This window comes from Mustela putorius, unplaced genomic scaffold (assembly GCF_011764305.1).
Source record: "Mustela putorius furo isolate JIRA1106 unplaced genomic scaffold, ASM1176430v1.1 tig00000129_pilon_pilon_pilon, whole genome shotgun sequence".
Lineage (NCBI taxonomy): Eukaryota > Metazoa > Chordata > Mammalia > Carnivora > Mustelidae > Mustela > Mustela putorius.
In genome coordinates, this window is record NW_025421290.1 from 40,214,175 (window position 1) to 40,233,995 (window position 19,821).

The following is a 19,821-nucleotide window of genomic DNA, read 5'->3' on the forward strand; positions in this document are numbered from 1 at the left end:
GAAATCCCAGCACTCTCTCTCTCTCTCACTTCCTGGGGGGGTTTTTTACACGCTGCCAACTTCCGTGGGGGACATTTTTCCTTCTACCATATTCTGGGTCTATGAAGACTGACCCTATGAACCCTGACCTTCCCGTCTGGCTGTAGTGCCTCGTCCAGCCCCACAGTGCCCCCTTTCTTCTGCTGCATGGCTCTGTGTTTGTCACTGCCTGCTTTTCCCTCCCTCCGCTTTAAAAGTGGGAACTGTCTTAGGTCTCTCCACATCCCAAGACCCAGCATGAATGAGGCATGGTGGCACAGAGTAGGGAACCTACAAATATTTGTTGGATGAATGAGTTGTTCTTAGATTATAGTTTGGGTCTGGAAGGTCTGTCCTTCTTTGGCTCATTTCTGAAGTCTACCCAACCAAGGCCCAAATTAAATGTGACCATCTCCATGGGGCCTTTCCCTTCTGCCAACGTTGGAGGTACTTGCTCCCTTCACAAAGGTTCCTGGACATATATCCCTTCAACCCTGTTGTAGACCGACTTGTGAAAATCTCAATACCATGAAACCTTGAAAACCCAAAGGAGAGAAGGCACTCCATAAACACCCAAGCGTGCATCCATTGGGATTATGGGCACCGTGCCAGGAAAAGGAGAGCCTGGCTGGGCAGGCTGCTTTTCCCTTTTAAGTCGCATCAAGTAATTACTCTGCTTGCTTGTAGGGTTGGGCCTACTATCTTTATTCTCTCTCCAGATGGACGGGAATTGCTTTTTGCGGGTTTTTTTTTCCCTGTCTGGTTTATTTTTGTATCGCCACCTGTGCCTAGCACAATGCCTCCCTCAAAGAGAGCCTCCAGTGGATGAGTGAATGAATGAACTGAGTTAGTGGGAAGCAGCAGGCATTGGTTTCTGTTCGGCTTTCCCTTGAAATAAGAGGTTTCAGAGATCCGGCCCTAGGAGCGTCTTGCGTGCCCAAAGCTTGACTTTTTTTTTTTTCTCCTTTTGTGCTCTGAGATATTATGAAAGGAGTAAGACCCTCTCCATCCACATCCCCAAGAGGAGAGAAAATCAGATTATAGTTTTGGTGCCCCCTTTTTGGCTTAGTGTCTAGAACATACCTGAGCTGGTTCTGGATCTCAGGGAACCAGCCTGGCCAATCAGCTGCCAAAGCCACGACTTACTGTTTTGCGGATGAATAGAGGGATTGAGGGTGAGGTTTTTCTTATTTTTTGAACACCTATAGGACTTAAAATTCCTTCAGCTCCCAGAGACTGTTGCATTTATTTTGGATGGCTTTTGTGGCACACTTCCTCTTTCAAATGAACTCTTTGGCTGTTGGTGATTTCTGCATCTCCTTCCGCCCTTTCTCTTATTTTGATGTGCCTCAAAAAAAGTCAGCCACAGAGGCCAACATTTGCTACAGAAATGCCATTCTTCCCTGCTTCTGCAGGGGCATCTCCTTACGGCTTTGACTCATGGTCTGCTGAAACGGCCCTCAAGCTTTTTAAAGGAAAACAGATTTGGAAGTCCCTAGTGGTTTGGGTACTTGGGTCTGTCTGTGGTCACACCCCAAATGTTCCTTTGGTTGGTGGCATTGGTCACATACTTGAGCTGGGCTGGGGAGTTTTGCTAACTGATGTTAAGGCTGAATTTGTGAAGGGTCCACAAGATGGGTTAACATGACTGAGAAAGGCCTCACCCTCCACACACCGTCTGGAGCAATCCTGTGTAATACAAATACAATACCAGCTGCATGAGTAATTCAAAATTTCCTAGTAGTCACCTTTCAAAAGAAACAGGTGAAATGAGCTTTAATAACATTTTTTACTTAACTTAGTAAGTCCAAAATATTGTCATGTTAACATGTAATCAATATAAAAATCATGAATGAGCTACTTTAACATTCTTTTTTTGGTACTAAGTCTATGAAATCTGGTGTGTACTTAGTAGTTACAGCTCACCTCCATTTGGACTAGTCACATTTCAAGTGCTTAGCGGCTACATATGACTCCTGGCTCCCATGTTGGATAGCATAGCTCTAGACTTTCCGGGTGGGATGGAGAGTGGTTATTCTGGGCCCCTTCTGACCTCCAAATTAAGCTACCCAACCAGCTAAATCATGATGAGAGAGATGGGCAACTAAACTCAACAACAACAACAAAGGAAATTGAAAGAGATGGGGAAGAGATGGAGTATATTTAAATCTCTATCTATATATAGCTATGGAGTATCCAGCGCTTCAGAGATGGGTTTTAAAAGTCTTGATATCACAATCAGCAAGAAGACATTTTTTGGGCTTAAGTAGTTATATGGTTCCTAACTAAAGTAGTCTGATTTATTATTTTGCCCACATGAAAGTTGTTCTTTGTTCATTCTTCTTGATTTCATGAGTTTAAAAAACTAAACTTGATAGACAATTTTAATTTTTGTTGTGCCTTTTTGTTCAGATCCCCTACATTCCCTATGCCATAAGGAAAGAATTAAATATCTCAATAAAAATGAAAACCAACATGTATTGAGAGGTTGCTATGTGCCAGACACTTGATGCAAGTCCTGAAAAAGAGTCCTATGAAATAGGCTCCATCATTACTGCCATTTTTCAGATGAGGAAACTGAAACATTCAAGTTGCTAAGTAAACTTGCCCAAGATACCCCAGCTGGTAATGGTGAACTCGGGCAAGTAGATTTTGAGGTCTACACTTCTAACCATATATACCACTTCTTTGCAAAATTAATGTGAAACTTTGCAGTCTCTGAAACTGTTCAAGATTCAGTCTCCTTTAAACATGTCCACTCTAAACACCCTTGCTTTTGAGTGTCCTGGCAAAAAAAACATATGTCTTTCTGTGTGCCGGGGTCAGTACATCTTAAGCCCTATTTGGAAAATCTGGCCTCACTGTTGAGGGGTCAGACCATTTGCAAACTGACAGAATCTGCCTCACCATTGGAAAAAACAAAACAAAACACAAAACTTTGATCAATGGTATAAAAACCAAAGTTAAAGTAATACCTCTTATATGTCTTAGAATTGTGAAAGGTGGATTCACAACAATTCCTGTTTACTCAAAAGTCATACCACTGATAGACTTAAAATGACATTCACTAGATTATAAAATGCAAGAGTAGCCTACTTTAAAGATTATCTTTAATTCATTATTTTTTCCAGTTCAGTCATTATAAAATGCAACTTAAGTGTTTAAGTTCTGGATAAAATTTCTCAAAGTGAAGACAGATCTGATCTGCCATTTTCAAGTGTGCCAGGTAGTGAGGAATTATGCTGGTTTCTGCATCTGGGCCTTAACACATAAATGATTATACATGTTCAGAGTCTATATATCTTTTCAGTTTGTAATATAAATTTGTCTTCCTTCTCCTATTAAACTGTAAGCCTCTTTCAGGGTAGGCTCCACATTTCTTGCTTCCTTTATCAAGCTGTGTATATTAAAATATGCTGTTGTTTTCCAGTCTGAACTGCTGTGGTTTTGATATCTCAAAGAGGTTGGTGGGAGTTCTGGCTGATATTTAAAACTCATCATAGTTCTTGGGTCTGAATACAGTGCTTGCTTTTTAATGTTCTCAAACCCCATCCCAGGCTAAGAACTAGCTTCTGAACCATTCCTTTGACAAATTAATAAGAAAGGGATTTTTTTCAAACTTTCATTTTAGAAAAATGGATATTTTTTTCAAATGGCAAGATGCTGTGCAAGGGGGTGACAAAAAGTACTGGCCTTATTAATTAGGCAGAAAGAAGGAGTTTAGATTTCAAGCCTTACAAACATACCCATTCAGCCTTGGTCTGTTTTTCTGTAACTCTAACAGTGTATGAACTCGAACGCTGAAAGTTCTGGAACTTTGTTGTTGTTGTTGTTGTTGTTGTTATTATTATTTTAATTCATTGACGTGAGAGGAGCCCTGAGAAAGGAAGTGAGAGGGCACAGCTCCGAAGAACTGGCAATTTGGCATCTCCAATCTTCTTAAACCCCTCCCCCGCTATTTTAGCTATTTGACCTGATTAAACAACTTTGGGATGTTAGCCAGATTTCTGTATGCTAACGAGGCCCCTATTCATGATTTAGTGCGATTTCATCTACTGGGGAGCTTCCCCGGCTGCCCAGTGGAAGCCTGGCTTCACAGAAATCTCCCCAGTTTTGTCAGGGGTTCGCCAGTGAGGAGTTCAAGCTGACTTGGAGCCAACACAGACAACGAAAGCCTCGGGTCATAGCGGATTATTCAGTAGCAAGTTTTCCACCTTGTATCTCAATAGTGAAAAGTGACGCCAGAATCCCGTGTGCTACTCCCCGAAAGAGACTCTGGCAATACCTTCGGTCTAGTTACTCTCTTTCCTAGTAGCAGAAAGCGTTTCCAAAAGTTTTCTTAAACCTTCTCTGTCCCTAAGCCTAAAGGTCAGAGCGCCAGGTCCTACTTGGCTCCCCAGTCGGCCAGAATCTGATCGTTTCAGAAGTTTCGGCGGCGGGGGGGCGGGTGTAGATGAGAAGAGGTAGTAGTGGGGAACCGCGCAGAGTGACCACCGCGCATTACGTAACGAAAGCCCTGGCTGCAGGAGGGAGCGAGCCTGACATTGAGACATTCCAGGGGGAGGGGAGTTGCTGTGCTGGAGTCGCCAGGAACGGCGGCTGCAGTTCCAAGAAACACAGAGAGAGAGAGAGAGAGAGAGAGAGAAAGAGAGAGAAAGAGAGAGAGAGAGAGATGGCCGAGATAAAGAAAACACTACGGGAATGAGAATGTTAAAAAGCCTTAGGACCCAGAGCATTAGCAAACGGCTGGGCACGTGTAGTAATTTGTTAGACGGAACGGCAGCCTTCCAACTTCTACAAGGGAACAAGGGGATTTGCCCTTTGGGGGATTAGAAACGTTAACAGCAAAGCCAAAAGCTAATGAATGGGGTTCAGTGGTTTGTTGGCAATACTTAAATATTTCTATCCAGGAGCGCAAACTCTCTGCAATTACTCAGAAAGTAGGATCTCAAATCAAACTAGAATACTCTCCCGTGCGTCTCCACTTTCCCCAATCCGAAAAGGAGCTGCTCGCGCGGTACTGCCCCTTTAAGACCTGCTTGCTCTCGGGCTCTACAAAAGGGAGTGACCTCTGGGCTTTGACAGCTCCCCTAATAACTACCACCGTGCAGGCCCCGCCCATCTGGCGACCAGCAGCGCCAATTGGCCAGCAGGCCGGTATCCCGTGCTCTGATTGGCTCGCCGCTTCCCCTGAGCGAACCTTTAGAACTCTGAGACAGACAATATTCTGTTACATTGTAGCAAAATGGCGACTGTCATTCACAACCCCCTGAAAGCGTAAGTAAGACTAAAAAATGTACATATTCCGCCTGGTTTCAATATGAAAAAAAAAAAGGCGCCTTCCGCGTGCCGAGCGCTGCCAAAGCACTGCGCTTGCAGGCGCCTGCAGCCGCCGCGGGGCTTCTCTTTTCTTTCAGCTCTTACTTCTTCATCTTCTTTTTTTTCCCCCCAACGCGCAGAAATGTCAAGAGATGCAATTAACAAGAAGAAAATTGTTACATTTGTGTTCTGCTTAATTGGAGGACGCACCGAGAGGGGTTTTCGGCAGGGGAGCCAGGCACTCGAGCGCTCTACAGGGGGGTCGTGGGCAGCTCGGGGACAGCACGATCCCCCGAGTGCCCGGCCTCGCGGGGCGGCGAGCGCGGCGCGGGGGGCGGCCGTGCTGGGGGCGAGCGCCGGGCAGGGGCCGCCTGGGTGCACTTGGCTGAGCCCCGCGCCTCCCGAGTCCGCAGCCCCTGCCGGGCTGCTGGGTCCGCCGGGGCGAGCGGATCGTGGCACCTCCGGAGTTTGCCGGGCGCTTTACGCCTTCCGATCGCTTGCGGGGAGTTTGTGCAAACCTTCCGGAGTTGGGAGGACCGCAGGGGGAGCAGTGGGTCCCGGGAGCCCTGCGGCCCAGGTGGTTGCCCGGGGCTTTCCTGCCGGGGCAGCCCCCCGAGCGTGACGGCGCTCCGGGCGGTCACCGGTGTGTGTGTGTGTGTGTGTGTGTGTGTGTTTATGTGTGTGTGTGTGTTTATGCGTGTGTGTTTGTGGGTGAGCTGGCTGTAGTATATTAACGACTCGGGTTAACTTGGGGTTGATTTGGAGGCAGGGAACCTGCAGGTCTTATGAATGGTGTTCTCGCCTCCTCTGGGTGAAAAGCCGAAGCGGGTGGAGAGGCAGCTTGGGGCTCCCCGCCTGAGCCGGCAGCTTCTGCTCCCGGCCAGAGCGAGGGGCAGGTGCCTCTGGCCGCCGCCGGGAGACTTTGAGCGGACGCCCAGATCCCGGACGCAGGGGGGCGGGCTGGGCGAGGACATGCGGGGACCAGTTCCCGAGTCCGACAGCCAATTCCTGCCTGCCTTCCTTCCTCCTCCTTTTCATCCTGGCCTCCTTCCTTCCTTCCAGTCGGTGGAACTGTTAAGCCGCCAAGTCCGAACGCGATCGCGGAGCTTCGGAAAACTAGCGTCGCTCTACAAGGGGTGCTATTGGCAATGATGCTGGCAGAGGAGAGCTCCCCTCCGGATCGCCGCGCGATGTGGCTCCGGGGTCCGCGCCTCTGGGACCAGGACTTCCCAGCTGGGCTGGAAGCCGAGGGCGAAGGGAGGGGGAGGTGCCGGTGGGGGGCGTTTCATGCAGAATTCTCCCGGGTGTGTGACCGATGCCCGTGCAGGTTCTTTCAACTCAGCGCACCGCGTTGGCACCCCAGGCTCCTCCTGGAGTTGAAAACCAGGTTCGCACCGGGGGAGGGGGGGCGCGGTGGTGGGGGGGCTGTTCCCAGCGCGAAGGAACGCGCGACAATAATAGCACGTGTTTGCACCAGCTTATCTCGCATCAGTAATAGGGAAAAAGGTAGTAATGCCCCCCGTATCGGAGTTTTAAATACACATATATATTAAAGCTGCCGTTAAGAGGATACTGGAAGATGCTGTTGATCATAGAGCGGCTCCCGGCTTTAGTTCTCGCTCGCAGGTTCCGATACACTGCACTTGAACGCCACAGCGTTTCACCCAAGAAAGAAAATGTTTTATGGCAGAATAAACGGGCGAACTTCGCCGCATCCTCGCTCCGGGTCGCTCGCCCAGCCACACCGCTGATGCTGTGAGTTTCTACCGAACCTACAGCTGGTTTGCAGTTTCCCCATTTCCAGCCGAAATCACATAGGCGGGCCGATGCCACCTGGTAAACTCAAGTTAGAGAAATCAATTTCACATGTGCGCCAGGTTTGTTTCCTACTGGGAAAGCGGTACCATCGTTACCCTGGAGCCTGCTCACGCGCGGGCAGGCGCAGTATCTCTACGCTCCAGGGTTTCCCAGCTCGCTCCAGTTTTTTGTTTGTTTGTGTTTTGAACTGCAGAAGGGTGCGTGTTTGGCGAGGGAGTCTGAGTAGGGTGGCATTAGAGGTGGAGGAAGGGACGGAGAAGCGGGCTGGTTTAGTGGAATTAGTTTTGAATTATTATACTCGTACTCTGTATAATTAGAGACAGTTGCAATGAGATGTTTTGTAATTCTGTGTCGCCACACACACGCACACGCACACGCACACGCACACGCACGCGCTAGCATATACACAACACCCCTGCCTGCTTTTTCTAGATGGGAGTTGAGTGGTCATTTTTAGTTAGCCTCTCCTTTTTGCATCCCAAACCCTTTCCCCGGAGGTAAGGGGGTGTAAACAATACTCACCTCCCTCTCCCCGTGAGCCAAGCCTCCTGCGCTCCGGACGGTTTTTAACTCCTAATGCAGGAGCACACACGTTGTTATTGGGAAACCTACACCATAAGCCTTAATTTTAGAAAACAACTTGTTTAATAAAACATCTTATACATTTCATTTGTTTTTAAAAGTTGCTGATGGGGAAACAATACACACGTAAATAAATTATGCATAGGATAAATTAGAACAAAGCGCAGAGACACATCCAGCTAAAGGGATGGATGGTGGTGTTGGCAGGAGGGGAGCAGGGAGAATGGTTTGGAGAGCTAGGTTTTTATCCTCTTGTGTCCCTCCTGACAATGAAACGGAGCTGAACGACATTAGCATTTTCTCTGTGTGCGTCGGAGTCTCTCTCTTCCTTTCCTAAAAAAAAAAAAAAAAAAAAAAAAAAAGCTAACAACACGGACGCCCCCTACAGAAACCATCACACAAAGGTTTCCTCTAGGATTGGGGAATAAAGTGGTGGTAGGTTAATATGCTGGGGAAAAAGTAAGCTCTGGTTTCATGCAACACCTCTGTAGGGCTCTGCCTACCCAGAGTGTGGACCATTTTTCATTATAGCTTTTCCATGTGGGACATTTAATAATTTAATAGCTCGGGTGACTGGATGGTACAATTTGAATCTCATTGCTTTGGGGTCTTCCTTAGGGTCCCAAGCTCCTTGGAACCGCATCTCCTCTCTTAGCAGTGTGGCTTTCTTCCTGCCTGTCTTTGATCCCCCCTCAACTCCCTTTCTTATTCCTCCTCCTCGTACCCTTCACCCCCTTCCTCTCTGAAGCTGACAGTCTGGTTTCTCTCTGTTGGCGCCTTTAACATCTTATTACTGCCCAACAGGGTGTTAGAGGCAGAAACAGGAGCCGCCTGGACTGATCAGATCACAAAGAGGACACGGCGGGTGGCCCCACAACCAAGCAGTCACATCTGGACAAATAGAATTTAACAGCATTGATAGACTTGTATGATGTGTAAATGGCTATTACACATTATTTAATTTAGCAGCTACATGGTCTGAGCTTAGACTGTGAGTAACCCTCACTTCTTACATGGACAAGCAAGCGAAGGGCCATGTAATGAGGTAAAACCCATGCAGGTAACATAGATATGGGTTTGGTAAAGGTCTATGTAGAAGTAAGTCACATAACGTATTCTGGTTGATTTCTGTATACCTAGGAAACATGATGCTTTTAATATAGATTCTAATCTTACTCGATATTCTAGTTCAAGTAAACCACCCTCCCCCAAATCTGCTATCAACACTTTAAACAACTTACTCTTTTATTAAGTCATCAAAACCCTGGTTTGTATGCACTTAACTGGGAATGTCTGCCCCCTTCTGCCAGACTTGATTATGCACATACGTATCTATTATTATAACTGCCTGCTTAGAAAAGAATAACTGTTGTTATTATTTAATTATTCTATATAAACCAACAGGGCTTTTCCTCAAGTAACTATTTGTTTAAAAAGAATGAGACCAGCGAACTATTTCGTCATGCTTCTAACTGTGAACCTACAGATACATAATTGTACTGAAACTCTTTTGTAAGTAGTTTCCCTTGCTTGGAGGTATGTGTCTCTATCTGTTTTGTTATTAAGGACACAATTCTGGGAGAAGTAAATACACACTTACTTAGCCAAGTTCAAACAACAGGTCATGTGAGTAGATGGACTTCAAATCTTCATCTCTTTATACATCCTAGGATATGGATATACTGTATTGTAATCTAAAGTGGTTTCAGTGCCTGTGAATGTTGTGCAATTGTGGCCATTTGGGAGCCAGACCTCACTCTTGCTGTGGCACTCAGTTTAGATATCAGGGAAGAGAGGGTGGGGGGAGCTGCATTCCTGGTTCTAATCTCCTCTTAGCTCTTTCTGTCTGAGTAGGGGGGACCGTGGGTAGGTACTAAGTGGGGGATATGGCGGTTGGGACTTTGTGAACTTGTTGCCTTTTATGGGCATCATTTTAGCCCCTTATGAAAAAGGACCCTCAGGTATTTTAAGCCAACAGATGCCTAAGAGACACATTCTCCATCTACTTCTGGTTGCCACTCAAAAAAAAAAAAAAAATCCCTGAATTCCCCAAACTTCATTAGCACACATTATTTTTCAGCAGGAAGAGTGTCTGGTTTTGATGAGATACCCATAAAGGATATTAATTTCTGCCAGAACCCAAGTAGAGGCATTGTCCCAGGGTAAATCTCTGAAAATAGCCTGCCTTGCAGACCACCTGGGAGACCTCTAGAGATGGCTAAGAGAATGGACAATGCCGAGATCCCCAAGGTGGGCTGGCATTCAGAGGACACTTAATTGGACATCTCATCTTTCTCTGTCTTTATGCAATCATGCAGGGAGCTGGAATTTGGATACATCTGAGAAAGACCATAATGTCTAAAGCTGCTTCAGAGCCCTCTGCTCAGATCAAGGCAAAAAATAAAATGCCACAGTCAGCAGGCTTTGTTTTGCACCAGAAACAGAAAGGAAACTGAGGCTGACTTCTCTGTTTTCAAAGCAGAGCCTCCACCGATGGTAGTGGTGGTGGTGGGGGGGGGGGGGGCGTGGGTCATAAAAGACAGATATAAACAGAAATAAACAGAATCCAGGTCTGTTTATTATCCCAACCTCGACAAAATAAATTTTGTGGTTTTTGAATGTTCTGAAAGTCAGTAGAAGACAGAAGCGTAGCCAAATGTGGCAAGCCCAGGGTCAAAGAAAGACCACAACCTGCTGAAGAGTTTTTGGGCAGCCTCGGTTTATCCAGCAGGAGCCACTCTAAGTGTGATTCCCAGCTCGAGATAGTCTTTGACTATGTAGCTCTTTAACAAGGAAAGATAAAGTGTGGCCTGGGGCTGGGATGGGTGGCAAGTAGGTGAGTGGGTAAAACCTCTGTGTGGTCCAGAACTCTGAAAAGATGACCGTTTCATGGGCAGAGAGCCTGATATTATGATCTATAGCAAGTTCCAAAGTTTTCTTTAGTTGTGTCAGTGACTGGGGCGAGATGAGGTGTTGTGGTGTTTTTCTCATTTGTTTTTCTTATTGGTCCGGTTACTAGTGTTTCACAGTCTGTGAGACCATATGGATGAATGGGGCTTAGCATCGTAAAACTGTCACCCAAGGAAGGTTTTTGAAGCCTGTGATTTGCATCAGAGTTTTAAAAGCAGTGGTTAGAAGGTGTTGGGTGGGGGTGGGTGGGAAAAGGGGACAGGGCTGTGTGGGGAATTTCTAGGCTGTGTTTGTGAAGGGTAGTGGTGTGGGGGGTGGGAAAGGGGAGAGAGAAGCCTTGAGAAGGCTAAGAATTAGGGGCTATGTTTGGAAGCAGGGAGGGGCGAGGGGATTAGACTCAGAGTGCCTAATAATGGGGTTCAAATAGCCCACAGTGAGTCCTTCTCCACCCGGGTCTTGGATAGGAGTCTGGGAAACAATGATGACACATGCCTAATCCCCCTTTTCCCCCCTCCCCTCCCCCCACTGAATCCAGAGGCTGTGGTCATCTCAGGTTGCTGTGACTTGAGCGCATTTGTGTCGTTATTCACTTTGAAAACCTGCTGTGTGTATTAATTGCCATTGGAAGCTCCAGCAGAAAAGGTTTTGCATCTCCAGCTTCCCACCTGGCATCAGTGTGGCCCCTATCTCGAACTGTGTCACTCTCCCATGTTCATTTCTCACCACTTGCCTGTCTCTGTAGCTGTGATGACTTCAGAGTCACGGAGGAGAAAAAGCTCTGAGAGAGAAATCCAGAGCCTTGAGCACCTGCTCCCAGTGGTGCCACGAACCTGCCATTGAATCTTGGACACAGAGCTTCTCTGAGCTGCCGACCCCTTGTCTTTAAGGTGAGGGGGATGCACCCAAATTCCCAATTGGATGCCCAGATTCGTTTCAGGTCAAAAGCTTGGTGGTAGCTCTTACTATGGTTGATTAGGAGAGGGGGGATGGTTAGGGGCCAAAGTTCAAATTCTTTCTCATTTTTAAAGTGTGTTTCTGAGGGGGATTTGTTAAGACTGGGGAGTTTTTTGTTAGTTTCATCTTCTTGGGTCCAGTCCTGCCACATCATGCTACCGGTTGGGGTTCTAACCCGGATGGCACCCCTTTCCCTTCTCAGCACCTAAGGCTGAGGACCAGGTGGTGGGTCCTTTAGAACATGGGTTTTTCTTCTGATTCTCCTCCGCGAACACTTTTCTTCTCATTAGCACCCCAACCAGAGGAGGGAGAGAGGAGAGAGAAGTGGGAAGACTTATCTGGCCTCTTTTGCTGTTTATTGGCACTCAGATAAAGTTTTTGGTGATAGAAAAGACTGGAATTATTGACAACACCTGTCTCCCCTCCCCCCACCTTCTTTTCTTTAAATGTGTGGAGGGAGAGAGGGAAGCAAGCAGAAGATTGTTCTCTTTTGGATTTCATTTATCCACAGTCTCCCTGGACATGGTCTCTCCTCCCCTATGGCACCCATTCTATTGACATGGAAATAAAAGTGCTTACTTCACTTCCATATGGGTAGCTGCAGAGCCCTGTCTGTTTAGTGAGCTGAAGTAAGTGGACCTGTACTGATGTCTCACTGTGCTTCCTTTAGTGGACCCCGTGTTGCCGCTGAGGGAATGGAGGTGGCTAGCAGACTTGCAGGGCTAGCTGTATCCTGGTGGGTATTAGCAATTATCTAAAGTGGAATCCACTGCCTCTCCTCTTCCTCCTCTTGTGATATGCCTCCAGAATATTCCAGATTCCTCTGGGGGGGGGCGGTTATTATCAGGCTTTCCTTTGGTTGAAAACTCCTTTGGTAATTTTCTACAAGCCTAAAGAGGAAGAGAGGGTTGCAAAACCCATCAGAGAATTCACAGAAGCCCAAATTGTGATTCTCAGGCAAAATAAGAGAGAAACCAAAATGGTTACCCTGACCTCCAGCAGACAGACGCAGCCCCTTAATTTTTTTCTCATTGTGGTAAAATATACATAACATGTATATTTAGCATTGGTGACATATAAATGGGCCACTGGAGCCATTCTAAAGTGTACAATTCATTGGCATTAAGTACAGTCATAATGTTGTACAACCATTGATAGAATCCATCTCCAGAATATTTCTATCATCCCAAGCAGAAACTCTGTACCTATTAAACAGTAACTCCCCATCTCTGGTAACAGCCATTCTGCTTTCTGTCTTTATGAATTTGCCTTTTCTAAGCACCTAATCACACAATATTTGTCCTTTTGTGATGGTTTATTTTACTTAACATCATGTCCTCAAGGTTCACCTACGTTGTAAAATGTGCCACAATTTCCTTCCTTTTAAAAAAAAGATGTATTTATTTATTTTAGAGAGAAAGAGTGAGAGAGAGAGAGCAAGCCTGTGAGAGTGTGACAGGAAGGAGGGGCAGAGGGAGCGGGAGAGAGAAGCTTAAGCAGATTCTCCACTTAGTAGGGAGCCTGACTTGGGGTTCCATCTCACAACCCTGAGATCAGGACTGGAGCTGAAACCAGGAGTCAGATGCTTAACCGATTGTATCACCAGGGACTCCAAGAATTTCCTTCCTTTTAATGACTGAATAGTGCTCCATGGTAGGTACATACCACATTTTGTTGATCTACTCCCCTGAAGAGGGACACTTGGCTTCCTTCTGTCTCTTAGCTCTTGTGAGTATCGTGGTTATGAAGATGGGTGTGTGCATAGCTGAGTTCCTGCTTTCAATTCTCTTGGGTATATGCCCTTCATTTTTAGACTCTTTAAAATTTAGGGACTACATTTCTAAATAGTAGAGGCAATGCCCACTTTGTAAACTTAGGGAAAAATACTAATACTGTTGTAAAATGCAACCTCCTTATCCCCTCTCCCCTGTAGGAATACCATTATTTTTTTGGCCAGGTGACTCCTTGGAGAACCCAAAGACTCCCTACTTTTCTCCCCAGCCATGCAGATCGCATTCTGCCTCTGGAGGGCACGGGGTGTGTCAGGGTTGGGCGTGGGGAGGCTCCAGGACCTGGTGAACCTTGGAGTGAAGGTATGGTCTGTTTCCTGGGCAGGGTGGAAGTTTCGTTTGGCAACAGGGGGCAAGGGAGCACCAGGGAGCCTGGGACAGCTTAAAAGGCCAGAGTTAGTAAATCAGACCTATCGGCTTCCTCAGCAAGAAGGGTTTGGGAGGTCTCCTTTCTCCTCCCTTCCCCCTGCACCCGGCCCTGCTTGGCCCCCAAGGTGTCCGAAATAATGGGTGCGAAGACATTTCCACAGGTGTAAAGTGCACATGGGACGTGTAACTAGAACGGCGGTTTCAGGGAGCTGACTGAGGCCTTCTCAGAGTCAACCATTCCTCATATATTAAACATTATTTTTATATATTAAAACTCAAATAAATGAAATGAGTACGGCCTTACACAGCAAGCCTAATCATTGTTTCTCAGGAAATGCAAAGCCTTACTCATCCAGCTGCGCGTAAATAGCCCCAGATCTCACTGGGACTTTCCCCATTGTCTGGGTTTGAAATAGGTGAGAATATGAGCTTAGGGGAAGCCCTCATTTCTTTTCCCATTGTCAGCTCCGAACTGAGTGGGCCCCACAACATCAGAGGAAACACAAGCTCGGAGAACAGAGGGGAGAGCTTTCCGGGAGCTTGGGCTTCCGTCATCTGGCAATATCTGACTCCTTCTATCAAGTCAACTTTAAGGAAGAGAGGAGGAGAGAAGTGGCGGCAGTGGGGCTCGAGCTTCGGTCTGCTGGTCAACGAGGAAGGTGCGCTTTTAACACAGGAGATCAGGTGTCCGAGTTGATTCTTTATGTCAAAGTAGACCATGGGGCGCATGGTGGCAGAGGTCAAAATTCTAGAGAGTTCCATTTTCATCACCAGCCTTCAGAGTCAAGCTTGCTGCAACACTCCAACATTCCTTTACCTTATAAAAGCAAATTAAGTAAAAGATGTCATCTGGGCTCCCATTATCCTCAACTAACAATTCTTTACATATCTTTGTTTGCTGCCCGGTGAACTCAGGAGAACTGTCTCACCCTCTTCGGGGCTTTCTTCATCCTGTCCTGGCCAACACCGATGGCCAGCTTGCCCCTCAGAACTCGGTCAGCAGGGTAGCCTCCCTCCCTGCATCCAGAAGCTTCCCCTCCAAGGAAGGCCTCCAGTCTGTCCGTGTCTCCTTCCAGACTCTGGTTCTTTGGCAGGGCAAAGTAAGTCCTTGTAAGCCAGAAGGCGGGACTCCCCCCACTAGGCTTTTCCTAGGGAAACCACTTGGATTGGGGGGTGGGGAGGGGAGGCAATGTGGTGCTGGGGATGGGGGAGGGCAGTGGATGGGGTAGTGGGAGTGGAGAGAATATATTCTCTCCTGCTAATTATTTTCCCTGAGGACTTAGCCAATGCAGAACCATCTATTATCGTGGGAGCGCTCTATGGTGGTTCTGCCTGTGATGAATGCTAAGTGGAAACAAGCAAGAAAAATTAACAGGCGGCTGCTTCTGTCCACCTAATTAAAATGCATATCCAAATGCATAATTCCTTATGTTTCCCCATGCACACACTCCCCTTCCAATCCCAGTTCTATGGAGGAGAAAAAAACACTTTCCCCCAATCATTTCTCTTGATTATATTTCCATCAAGGAAGAGCTGGAGGGTTCCCTTAGAAGAGAGAAGGGCTGTTCTTGTGACACTTTGAAAATCGCTGTTTTGTAACTTAGATTGATTCTGAAAATTCTGAGCTGTTTTTTGTTTAAAACGAAAAACAAAAACTTTATCGGACTGCAGAAAAAAGGGGGAAGGAAAGATGTAGAGAAAGAAAGGGGGGAAAAAGGAGAGAAAGCAAGCAAGCAAGAAAAAAAGTTCCCATCATTTTTGCTGACGTTTTTGTTTTGTGCTAAAAGTCTGTGTTTTCTTTTTTGAGTTTTTTTTTTTTTTTTTTTTGGTTTTTGTGTTTTGGTGCTAAAAGTCAGCAATGAGAATTTTTAAGGTCTTTCTTATCTGCCCTCCCTCTGTTCCCTTCCCTGACTTGGCCCTACCTCCCTCAACCACCCCCCCCTCCGCCCCCCGGACAAACATCACCCAGGGTTTTGTAGAGAGATCGGAGAAGGTGCAGCTATCTGTGATCAGATAGAGAGAGAGAAGAAAAAAAAAAAGGCGAATGCTTCTGCATTTGGGGCAAGATCAGAGATACTGACATCACAGTTCCAAGTATGTTTTGAATCCAACAACAATACCTCTTCATCCATATCTTCTCCCCTCTTTGTTTGCTGATCATTTTCTCCCCATCGAAGAACAACTTTATTCAGTGGCCATAAAATATTTAACAGACGTGAAACTTAAGTCACGGGGTTCAATTTGACGTCACGGCTGTTTCTGCAGCAACCCCCCTCCCTGGACGGTAACCCCCCCTACCCCGAAGCCCCTTGACTGCCCTCCACAGCAGCCCCAGCTGTTGATTTATCAGGGCTGGCTGGCTCAGCAGTGCATGGAGATTGCTTTTAATTAACTCTCTTCATTTTTCCCAATCTTCAGGGAGCAGCAGCCCTTTAATGATTTTAATATTTTATCTGGATTTATATCCGCCTTATTTGTTGTTGTTTGACTTCCGCATTTGTTCTTCCTGAATCTCTTTCAGACTGATGTATTTACTGGCCCTTTCCCCCAGCCCCCAAGACCTTTCTGGAGAAGGGATGATGTGTTCTAAGAAGGCCCCGTCTACCCAACTTTTCTAGCACCTGCCCAGGGAGAGGGGCCGGTGTTGGCCTGTGTGATGGTTTGGGTGAGAGCCTTTGTGTTGTTGGGATTCCCAGGCTCACCTGACTCAGCTGCAGGAATTTCTGAGCTTTCCATTAAAAAAAAAAAAAATCGGAATTTTAGAAAGTAAGATCTCTTTGCCTCTTTCGGACTTGCTGCTTCTGAAAGGGAGGAAGCTGCCTGCAGAGTTGGATAGAGGCTGCTTCCTGGGTCCTCAGTTAGCTGTAGGTGGAGGTCTGGATGGAGGTGCAAGTCAGATCTTTGCCACTTGATGTGGCTTCCGAAATGGCTGGGAAGAGCCTGTGCGGAGGCGCCAGATGCCTTCTCTACTCTGGCTGCCTTCTCCCTCAACCCTCAGTTCTGTGTTCCTGTGCCTGCTTCCCAATGTGGGGGCAGGTGGGTGGGGGGAAACACACCATCACTTGCACACCTTCCCAGCTCTGCCTTCCAGCTGCAAAGTCAACCCCTTCCCCCCACCCCACCCCCGCATCCCAGAGAGACCTGGCAGGCAGACTTGCGTGGGGGGCTCTTTTTCGGCACCAGCTTGTCCACAAAACGCCTTTTTGGCATCTCGGTTTGGTGATGTGTCTTCGGGGTGACCTGTTGCTAGGCAACTGCCAGCTAAAGTTTGAGCCTGATCTGGGGATTGCAGAGAATTGCCCTGGGTGACTCGTATTCACATTTCGGGACCTGGCTTTGCAATTCTAGCTCTGGGAGTAGGAGACCGAAAAGACATATTTCCCCGGGTTTATGGAAAGAGGTATTGGTTTTTAAAACCGTGCCCAGCACCTGGCACACAGTCAGTATACCTAGATGTTGGTTTTGGTAATGAGAACGGTGATTTCTTCCCCTCATCCTTTTCGCTCTGCTACTTCTGAAAACCTAGGACAGTTCAGAGACCAAACTCTATGTGGGAGGCAGAGACAGAAAACCATGGTTTCCACCCCACACTGTGGGGTTCAGGCTACTTAATGTCCTGTGGAATGTCTCTTTCTCATCTCTCCTTGGCAACTGTAGACCCTTTAGAGAATCCTATAATTGTGGTGGGTTGTCTTCTCAGAAAAAAAAAATGCATATACATGTGAACATCTACATGTGGGGTTCCTGGACCTTGAGGAGCCCATTTGTGGATGCCGTGGGGGTCCAGAGGCTCCAGGTTAAGAACCCCAGAATGCAGGGCGTGGGTGAGCTTGTGATCTTAAAACGATACTTCCGTATCCCTGCTCAGAGGGACCGTGACCCCATCCTCTCCTATAGTCTTACCAAAGTGCTGTGGCTCCTCCAGCCCCTCCCTGCCCCAGGCACATTCCGTGGGCATCTACCTGCTCAACTTCCAGGCACTTCGGAGGCCCCCCTTTTTCCAGTGAAGTCCGTGCAGACCACCAGGTAGAATCGGCCACGCCTGCCTCGGCGCCATCGTCCCAAGATCTTGGCCGCTGAACTACTCAACTCTGGTTAGTCGGAACAAGGCCCTGGAAGGCTGGGATGGTGGTTGCCTGTGCCTGTCACTCCAGGCTCTAGCACAGCAGGCCTGGAAGAACTACGTGTAGAATAGCTGAGCAAATGAAATCTCAAGCAGACATACTGCCCTTCCTACTTACTTCGCTTCCAGCCCTGTAGGGCAGACACGTTTCTCACTGTCTCCCTTGACTGTAGGAGTCTGGAAAAGGCAGCAGAATTCCTCTCTCTAAATTCTTCAGTTTCAGGAGTTGGGAAACAGGCACCAGCCTGACCTTGCTTGCACGTGGCATGTTTGGCTCTGATGAACGTCGGTGTCAGTTATACCAGCCCTCAGTTTCTTCACCGTTTCATTTTTGTGCAGTTAAGACCCACTTTGGTCTTGGGAAGCCAAGACAAGTCTTCTCACTTTGCTCCTTTCAGGGACGAAGTAAGTAACCTGAGGCTTGTGAACAGCCACTGATAAACTGACCATGTTTTTCTTGAGCATCTACTATGTGCTCAGCTATGTATGTATAGGATTTCCTGTAGCGTTATTTATTTATTTATTTTTAAAAAGATTTTATTTATTTATTTGACAGACAGAGATCATAAGTAGGCAGAGAGAGAAGCGGGGGTGGGGGAAGCAGGCTCCCGGCTGAGCAGAAAGCCCCATGTGGGGCTCATCCCAGGACCCTGGGATCATGACCTGAGCCGAAGGCAGAGGCTTTAACCCACTGAGCCACCCAGGTACTCCCTGTAGCATTCTTTAAATCTGAGAACTTTTATGAGTTTTTAAGATGGTGGAGGCCAGAAGGTGAGAGTACCATAATGGTTTAGCCCAGTGTTGGGACCTGTCCCATTGAGTTTTGGAGGTAAAGATGGCCCAGTCACTGTTTTCAGATGTATATTCTTGGAGACGATGCATTTTGTGTACTTTCATGGAACCAATGCCTCCATGGATAAAGCTTTCCAAATGACTCGTTGTCCCGACTATGGTCAATGCAGATAAATTTGCTTGACAGTGAAGCAAAAAATGATGTCTTGGAGATCATGTGGGGGCCTCCGTTTTTCATATCAAGAGAGAGAAGAATATCACTGTCACTTTTGTATGTACCCTTACTGCTTTTCCATGCTCCACATCATTTCGCGGTGGGGCTCTTTGGGAGAAGGGACCACCCAGCAGAGAGGCCTGGTTCTGGGTCAGGAGTAAGGTGAAGACCAAAGGTGGTGATGGGCTCCTCAAGTTTTATTTCAGATTCTGGTCCACCAGACATCCTGGTGCAGGAAGCCAGAGAAAATGCTGATGGAGCACCAAACTTAGGTTGTAGAAGCAGAACTGTACAAAAGTGTTTGTCAACTCAGAAAGGTCACACCGCACCAGCACTTTCTCTCCAAGTGACTGTGCCTTAGTCCCAGCGTGTAGCCCTCGGTGCAGAGGGCTCGCACAGGGCCGGCCGGTTCCTGGTGCTCATTTCCTTTCTGGGCAGTCATCCCAGTATAACACATACTTATACATATTCTGTCCTCATTTTATCTAATTACACACATCTCTGGGGTATGGGAAACAGGTTTGGATCATTCGGTTTTAGGTCAGTGATGCACAAGGTGGCTGAGATGAACACTCCTCCATAGAGTTCTGTGAAATTCGGAAAGTTCCCGTGGTTCCCCGGTCCAGAGCACACCAGGGGGCATTGTTTGCCATTCCAGGGGCTGGAGTTTTGGGTCAGCATGAGAGGAGGGATGGAGCCTGATTGGTTCGTGAGGCTGAGCCATCTGAGACCAAGCTAGCCCTTGCTGTCCTTTGAGAGGTAGGATTCTTGTGTTAATATTTGATGAGCTGCCAAAGTGAGAGGACCCCATAGTATATAGGTCCCTCTTCTGGCAATCATTCGTTCCCACCCATGACCTGCCCGGAATGAGACTGGTTTCCTGAGAAGTAAGAACAAAAGATGCCCTGATTGATGGAACGATCTTGGTTATT

At 47.2% G+C, this 19,821-nt stretch overlaps 1 protein-coding gene across 4 annotated transcripts in view; it reads left to right on the forward strand.

The window, feature by feature from the left end:
• Nucleotides 1–19,821, forward strand: part of DPF3 (double PHD fingers 3) — a 288,449-nt gene that overhangs the window by 30,299 nt on the left and 238,329 nt on the right. For 3 of the 4 annotated variants that reach the window (XM_013057477.2, XM_013057478.2, XM_045072809.1), the window contains exon 1: nucleotides 5,247–5,295. The exons of the other annotated variant lie outside the window; for it this stretch is intronic. In XM_013057477.2, coding sequence (XP_012912931.1) covers nucleotides 5,264–5,295 — 32 coding nt within the window. In that variant the 5' untranslated portion in view covers nucleotides 5,247–5,263. Of the gene's footprint in view, nucleotides 1–5,246; nucleotides 5,296–19,821 lie in introns of those variants that run through there. 4 annotated transcript variants of the gene reach the window in all.